Genomic DNA, 8,504 nt, shown 5'->3' on the forward strand with positions numbered 1-8,504 from the left:
GCTGTGATTTCCGAGAGAACACCGCCAACTATGGCTGTCATTTTTGGCCACCTCGCTCAGAGCCCCCCTCCGCCTTCCGGGACCGGAGGGATTTTCCCATCGATGAAAAATCAGAGAGATATCAATGTTTTTTTTTAAAATGCTATTCTCTCTGCTGCCCCTGCTGGTGGGAGGGGGGAGGGACTATCAAACCCGGAAGTGGTGTGCGTCACTCAGTCTCTGCAAGATGGATGAAGCCAGAGGGTCATGTCTCTCTGAGCTCTGAATAACACTGAACACATGTCTACTCAACTGTGAGTCCCCTTAATGTGCTTTGAAAATGAAAATATGGTTGATTTGAAGTTAAAAGGCACTATTACAAATGGTGGTTTGGGTGCTTTGGGTTGAAGTTAAAAGGCACTACTACAAATGGTGGTTTGGGTGCTTTGGCTTGAAGTAAAAAGGCACTACTGCAAATGGTGGTTTGAGTGCTTTGGCTTGAAGTTAAAAGGCACTACTGCAAATGGTGATTTGAGAGCTTTGGGTAACATCCTGTTTGCACTGTATATTGATTTTAGATAAAACGCTATCACTTACGGCTGTGATTTTTGGCCATCTTACTCAGTCCCCCTCCGCTCAGCAGGTGCAGAGGATTCTTCCCATCAATGAAAAATAAAAGTGTTATTAGTGTTTAAAAAGTTGAGAATCTCTCTCCTGTCAATCACGCCATGAAGGCCACACCTTTTCCGGAGGGAGGGGGAGGGGTTATAAAACCCGAAAGTGGGGGTGTGGCTCAGTCTCTGCATGATGGGGGAGGGAGAGGTCACAACTCTGTCTGAGCTGTGAATCAACTGAACACACTGAATGTCTACTGAACAGTCAGTTTGGTGTTTTGTGTGGTTTTATGGTGGTTTCACCCTGATTGAAATGGTATGTAACTGCATTTGAATGTGGTGGTCTTGCACCCTGCATGAAATGGTATGAAGCTGCTTTTAAATGTGGTGGCGTAGCACCCTGCATGAAATTGTATGAAGCTGCATTTGAATTTGGTGGCCTTACATCCTGCTTGAAATGGTATGAAACTGCACTTGAATTTGGCGGCCTTGCACCCTGCTTGAAGTGGTATGAAACTGCACTTAAATTCGGTGGCCTTGCACCCTGCTTGAAGTGGTAGGAAACTGCACTTGAATTTGGTGGCCTTGCAGCCTGCTTGAAATGGTAGGAAAATGCATTTGAATTTGGTGGCCTTGCACCCTGCTTGAAATGGAATTTCAAAGAATAGCCATGAGTCAACTGCCAGCCCACCAGCCGTGAGTGAGCTGCCAGCACATCAGGCTTGAGGGACTGAGCTGCCAACCCAAGAACCCATACCAGTTCTCCATAAAGTCCCCCCACTGGCCACCAATATTGGAATTGGTGGAGAGGTGGAATATTGCGTCGGGGGACCAGCCCTCCCGTGTGAACATGGGACCCAACAGGTCCCAATTAGTCTACTAATCGTATATGTTTCAATAAGATATCCTCTCATCCTTCTAAACTCCAGAGTATACAAGCCCAGCCACACCATTCTCTCAGCCATCGTGGGAATTAACCTTGTAAACCTACGCTGCACTCCCTCAATAGCAAGAATGTCCTTCCTCAAATTAGGGGACCAAAACTGTACACAATACTCCAGGTGTGGTCTCACTAAGGCCGATACAATTGCAGAAGGACGTCTTTGCTCCTATACTCAACTCCTCTTGTTATAAAGGCTAACATGCCATTCGCTTTCTTCACTGCCTGCTGTACCTGCATGCTTACTTTCATTGACTGATGAACAAGGACCCCCCAGATCCCGTTGTACTTACCCTTTTCCCAACTTGACACCACTTAGATAGTAATCTGCCTTCCTGTTTTTGCTACCAAAGTTGATAACCTCACATTTATCCACATTAAACTGCATCTGCCATGCATCAGCCCACTCACTCAACCTATCCAAGTCACCCTACATTCTCATCTGTCATCTGCAAATTTGCTAATGTTACTTTGAATCCCTTCATCTAAATCATTGATGTATATAGTAAAAAGCTTTTAAAGAACAACAGAAGGTAACTAAAAAGGCAATATCTGGAGAAAAGATGAAATACGAAGGTAAGCTAGTCAATAATATAAGCGGATAGCAAGAGTGTCTTCAGTTATATAAAGAGTAAGAAAGAGGCAAGAGTGGAAGTTGGATCACTGGAGAATGATGCAGGAGGTGATAATGGGGAATAAAGAAATAGCAGAGTAGTTAAATAACTTTTTTGCGTCAGTCTACACAGTGGGAGACACCAGCAACATCCCTGAAATTCAAGAGAGCCAGGGGTTGGAAGTTAATGGGGTGGTTATTACTAGGCAGAAGGTGCTTGGGAAACTGAAAAGGCTGAAGGTGGATAAGTCACCTGGACCAGATGGACTGTACCCTAGTCTTCTGAAAGAGGCGGCTTTAGTGATTGTGGAGGCATTGACAGTGATATTTCATAAGTTTATAGGTTATAGGAGTAGAATTAGGCCATTCGGCCCATCGAGTCTACTCCGCCGTTCAATCATGATTGATCTCTGCCTCCTAATCTACAATTTTACTTTTTTTTCAAGAATCACTAGAGACAGGAGAGGTCCTAGATGATTGGAAAGTTGCCAATATTACCCTATTGCACAAGAAGGAAGCAAAGCAGAATAGTGGGATCTATATTCAATTCAACTTTAATGTAATTGCACAAATACAAGTATGGGTACAACGAAATGCAGTTTAGCGTCAGTCCGTAGTAGTAGTGCAATATAGAAATAAAAATACAGAATAATCAAACAATGTGGACGGAGAGACTGGAGAAATCTATCGGCGGGACTCCGAGTTCAGCAATGTGATGGTATTATTGTAGGAGCTGTTCCTCATCCTACTAGTACGAGACCTGAGGCTCCTGTACCGCCTCCCTGATGGGAGGAGGGCAAACAGTCCATGGTTGGAGTGGGAGGGGTCTTTAATGGTCTTCCCGGCCCGTGTCAGACACCGTTTTCGGTGGAGGGCATCCATGGCAGGGAGCGGGGCACCGGTGATGTTCTGCGCGGTTTTCACCACCCGTTGTGTGCCTTCCTGTCCGCTACAGTGCAACTGCTGTACCATACCATAAAGCAGGTGGTCAGGATGCTTTCGATGGTACAGCGTTAAAAGTTGGTCAAGATCTGGGGGGACAGGTGAGCTTTCTTGAGCATCCTCAGGAAGTAAAGGCGCTGCTGCGCCTTTTTGATCAGCTTGGAGGTGTTGAGGGACCAGGACAGATCCTCCGAGATGTGTACCCCGAGGAATTTGTAGTTGGAGACGCGCTCCACCTCAGTCCCGTTTATATGGATGGGTTTATATCTGCCCCCTCTGATCTTCTTGAAGTCGACAATAATTTCCTTCATCTTCTTGGAGTTGAGGACGAGGTTATTGTTGGCACACCAGGTTGTCAGGTGCTGGACCTCCTCCCTGTAGGCTGACTCGTCGTTGTCACTGATCAGTCCTACCACCGTGGTGTCGTCGGCAAATTTAATGATGGCGTTGGATCCATTCTTAGGGATGCAGTCATGGGTGAAGAGGGAGTAGAGGAGAGGGCTGAGCACACAGCCCTGTGGCACGCCGGTGTTCAGTGTTATAGTGGAGGAGGTGAGGTTGTTGACCCTAACAGACTGTGGTCTGTTGGTGAGGAAATCCAGTGTCCAGTTGCAGAGGGAGGTGGTGATGCCAAGTCGGCTGAGTTTGGTGATCAAGCTGGCGGGAATGACAGTGTTAAAGGCAGAGCTGAAATCAATGAACAGCAACCTGATGTAGGAGTTGTTGTTGTCCAGGTGGGTCAGGGCAGAGTTTAGGGCCGCAGATATGGCGTCCTCTGTAGACCTGTTGGTCCGGTAGGCAAACTGATGGGTGTCCAGTGTGGGGGGGAGGCTGGCTTTGAGGTGAGCCAAGATCAGCCGCTCAAAGCACTTTGCAATGACAGGGGTGAGTGCCACTGGGCGGAAATCGTTATAGGTATAATCGGAAAACTATAGGTCGGTTAATCTGACTTTGGTCTGAAATCTTGGTAAGATTTTAGAGTCCATTATAAAAAATGAGGTTACAGAGTACTTAGAAGTTCACGATAAAATAGGCCAAAGTCAGCATGGCTATGTGAAGGGGAGGTCTTGCTTGACAAATATGCTGGAATTCTTTGAAGAAGTAAATAGCAGGACAGACAAAGGAGAGTCAGTAGATGTTATTTACTTAGATTTTCAGCAAGCCTTTGATAAGGTGCCACACGTGAGGCTGATAAGGAAGTCGAGAGCCCACGGTATCAAAAGGCAGATACTAGCATGGATAGCAGGCTGGCTGGATGGCAGAAGACAAAGAGTGGCAATAAAAGGTTTTTTTTCTGGTTGGCTGCCAGTGACTAGTGAAGTTCCGTAGGGGTTGGTGCTGAGGCCGCTACTCTTCAAGTTGTATATGAATGATTTGGACGAGGGGATTGAAGGCTTTGTGGCCAAGTTTGTGGATGATATGAAAATAGGTGGAAGGTCAGGTAGTGCAGAGAAATCAAGGAGTCTGCAGAAGGACTTGGGATGGTGGGCAGACAAGTGGCAGATGGAATATAGTGTCGCAAAGTGTGGAATCATGCATTTTGTTCAGAGGAATAAAGGTGCAGACTATTTTCTAAATAGGGAGATAATCCAGAAATCGGAGGTGCATGATGGTCGATGTGGACTCGGTGGGCTGAAGGGCCTGTTTCTACACTGTATCTCTATACTAAACTTCTATAAGATGTATATTATACAGATCATCCTCGTGCTCCAAAGAATAAAGTCCTAGCCTGCCCAAACTCTCCCTATAGCTTTGGCCCTCACGTCCCAGCCAAATTCTTGTAAATCTTCTCTGTACTCTTTCCAGCCGAACAGCATCCTTCCTGTAGCAGGGTGACCAAACCTGAACTCCATTAACCATCCGTCAGCTCACCTGCCCAACTAATCAAGATATGTGACCCAGGAGCTGCACGTGCTGGATTCACTCTGGAACACAGCACGCTACCCAGTCTGGGTCTGTGCTCATCACAGTCCCGGGGCTGTCACTGTTGGCCAGGTTCTGGGCCAGTCTGAGTTGGGTCACACTCGGGTTTTTAAGGAACACTGGGACCACTCACAAGTGACAAAAGATATGGAACTGGAGAGATTCCCAGGATACAGAGCCATAAACAGGACACAGTGGGGTTTGTGGATGAGTGCGGGCAGTGTTCGGGAAGGGGGCACATCACACGTGTGGACTTCATCCAGCAACAACTGGCTGAACTGAATGGGGAGGGAAGAGTGGAAAACTGGTGGGTGGAAATGAGCTGGGATCGGCTCATTCATGGCTCGTGGCTCTTGGAGACGGGTTATGGGGTATCGAGGGGTTTACAAGTATCTCCGTTACTCATCTTTCTTCCCTCTGCTCAACCTCAGAGCCCGTGTCAGGAACACAGATCAAGGCCGAGAACATCACTGAGATCTGCGACTTCACCCTGACCTGCTACGTGACATCCGGCGACTCCACCAGCTTCACGTGGTGGAGGGAAGCTGTGGGAAATGACAGCACCCATCACCTCGAGGGACATGGAAAGACAATACAGGTTCATCACACAGCAGAGGTCGGGGACGTTGTGTACAGGTGTGAGGCCAGGAACCTGGTCAGTGAAGGCACGGCACAGATCCGGCTGAAGAACGTCTGCAAACAGACCACATCTGGTGAGTGTCAGAGGGCGAATCAGGTTTGAAGAATGTGGTGGTTTAATTGTCCATTGAGACAGTTCAGAGGAAGAATCACATTTTTTTTTCCCTTCCAAGGACTTTATTCAGTAATTGCATATTACAGTGTACCAGAAAGTACAAAAACGTTCAATAGTCACATTGCATCAGGCAATCATCATAAAACAATAATGGCATCTTTACAATGCATTCATTGTAAAGATGCGGAAGGCCATTGTTCACGGAAGGCCACCAGAGTCCCCGTGGACACCACATGTTCCCTCTCCAGGGACACAATGGGAGCCAACAAAGAACCATTGATCTTGACAGGCACTCTGCAGCAGTGTTCTATCCATGCTCTGGGAGTGTGTGAATGGACAGCGCTGTCACAGTTATTTGATGTCAGTCTACATTGCGGGCCCAGAGTTCTTGCTGAGTTTGTGAACAAGGCCCAGTGCAGTCTCTCTGATGAGTGATCCCCTCTCTTTCACCAGGGTTGAGTAGCTGTCTCTGTGGATGTTGGTTGAGGGCCACGGTCGCAGCCGTCCTGCTTCTGATTCTCATCTCAGTCACTGTCGCCACCCACATCATCAGTGAGTGCTGTTTTTAAGTGTTTCCAGTGAAAATGTAGAAACAATGAACTGCAGGCATTGTTTAATTCAGAAAAGGACACAAAGTGCTGGAGTAGCTGTAGCAAGGAAACAGGTTCGCTTGGACCATCTCCGAACTCTCCCTACCGTTTCTGAATATCACCGTCTCCATCACAGGAGACAGACTATTGACCGACATCTACTACTAACCTACTGACTCCCATAGATATCTAGACTACATTTCTTCCCACCCTGCTTCCTGTAAAGACTGTCATCTACTCCCAATTCCTACGTCTACGCTGCATCTGCACCCAGGACGAGGCTTTCCATGATCATTGGAGATGTCCTCATTCTATACGAAACGGAATTTTGACTTCCATTATAGATGAGGCTCCCACTAGGGTCTCCTCGATATCCCGCAGCTCTGCTCTTGCTCCCCATTCGCAACAAGAAAAGAGTCCCCCTTGTCCTCACCTTCCACCCCATCAGCCGTCGCATACAACATATAATCCTCCAACACTTTCACCACCTCCAACGGGATCCCATTACTGGCAACATCTTCCCATCTCCACCCCTTTCTGCTTTCTGCAGACACCCTTTCCTCCGTAACTCCCTGGTCAACTCGGCCCTTCCCACTCAAACCACCTTCTCCCCAGGTACTTTCCCATGTAACTGCAGGAGATGCAACACCTGTCCCTATACCTCCCCCTTCGACTCCATCCAAGGACCCCAACAGTCATTTCAGGTGAGGCAGAGGTTCTCTTGCACCACCTCCAACCTCATCTATGGTATCCGCTGTTCCAGGTATCAACTTCTGTCCACACCGTTACACTGACCACTCCGAGCTCACTGTGTCCACACCGTTACACTGACCACTCCGAGCTCACTGAGTCCACACCGTCACACTGACCACTCAGCCACAGCGCCATGGGTCACAGACTGTTCAGGGAAATTCTCGTATAACAGTAGCTCAGCAGTTCCAGAAGCATCTCTGGGGAACATGGATAGGCGCGTTTCTGCTCAAGATCGTTGATTGTAGGGGCAGGGGGAAAAGGGTGGAAACGGGAAAGGCAGGACAAAGCATGGCAGGTAAAAGATTGACAAAGGCGGGAAGGGGTGGTTGTTGATAGGCAGATGGTTAAAACAGAGGCCAGAGATAAGAAAGGAAGGTGAGAGACAGGTTTAAGAGCTCCAGATTGTGAAGCCAGATGGGGATGATTAGTAAGTGGTGACCTAAAATCGGAGAATTTCTTATTTATTTTGCTGTTTGTGAGCTATCCACATGGAATACGAGGTGGTCCTCCATTTTGTGTATGGCCTCACTCTGACAATGGACGAGGCCTAGGACAGAAAAGTTAGTGTGGGAATGGGAAGGGGAGTTAAAATGATGGCAAATGGGAAATACAGTTGGCATTGGCGGACCAACCGTAACTGTTCATTGAAACAGACAACGAGTCCATGCTTGGCCTCCCCAGTGTACAGGAGGCTATGTTGGGAAAACTGGATGTAGTAATTGAGGTTAGAGGAGGTGCCTGTGAACGTCTTTCTCAGCTGGAAGAAATGCTAGGGTCACTGGATAGAGGCGAGGGTGAAGGTATACGGATATGTGTTTCATCTCCTGCGGACCCCCATATGGTGCACTGACCTCTCCTATCTCTCTCCCCACAGGCGCCCGCCCTGTCAGTGGAACTGCAGAAAGGCCTCACAAGACTGAATGACTTCCCCATCACCTCTTTCCTTCTCCACATCTGCTTTTCCACCAACCTCTGCCACTGCTCCTCACTCACTTCCCTTCCTCTCCTCTTCCCCATTTTATCTTTCCCGTCCCGCTCCTTCCCGGCACACTTCTCCGTGGCACACTTCTCCGTACCTCCCCTCTCGCATTCCCGACTCTACAAAGGGAAGTCAGCAGTAAGGTCGGGAGGGTGAGCAGAGTTATGGCAGCCAGAGGTGGGGAGGGTGAGGGACGGATAGGGAGGAGAGATAGAGAGAAGTGACAAAGGATAAGAGGAAATGAATGTAGAGGGTTCGGGGGTGGGGTGGGGAGGGGGGGGCAGAGGTGTCAGGAATAAGAAGGGAGATGGAGGGGTTGGAAGGAAGATGGTCGGCATGGGGAAGGACAGATGAATGAGGGAGGATCATAGGGATAGACAGTGGGGGGAGGGCAGAGCAGAAGGAGATCTGGAGGTG

The 8,504-nt window shown here is 48.2% G+C and overlaps 1 protein-coding gene across 1 annotated transcript in view; it reads left to right on the top strand.

Moving 5' to 3' along the window:
* LOC116986580 overlaps nucleotides 1-8,039 on the top strand; it is a 93,517-nt gene extending 85,478 nt beyond the window's left edge. Inside the window, exons 7-9 of the mRNA XM_033042178.1 lie at nucleotides 5,443-5,724; nucleotides 6,219-6,317; nucleotides 7,983-8,039. Coding sequence (XP_032898069.1) covers nucleotides 5,443-5,724; nucleotides 6,219-6,317; nucleotides 7,983-8,032 — 431 coding nt within the window. The 3' untranslated portion in view covers nucleotides 8,033-8,039. The remainder of the gene's footprint in view (nucleotides 1-5,442; nucleotides 5,725-6,218; nucleotides 6,318-7,982) is intronic.
* Nucleotides 8,040-8,504: the final 465 nt, after the last annotated feature.

This window comes from Amblyraja radiata, chromosome 24 (genome assembly GCF_010909765.2).
Source record: "Amblyraja radiata isolate CabotCenter1 chromosome 24, sAmbRad1.1.pri, whole genome shotgun sequence".
NCBI lineage: Eukaryota > Metazoa > Chordata > Chondrichthyes > Rajiformes > Rajidae > Amblyraja > Amblyraja radiata.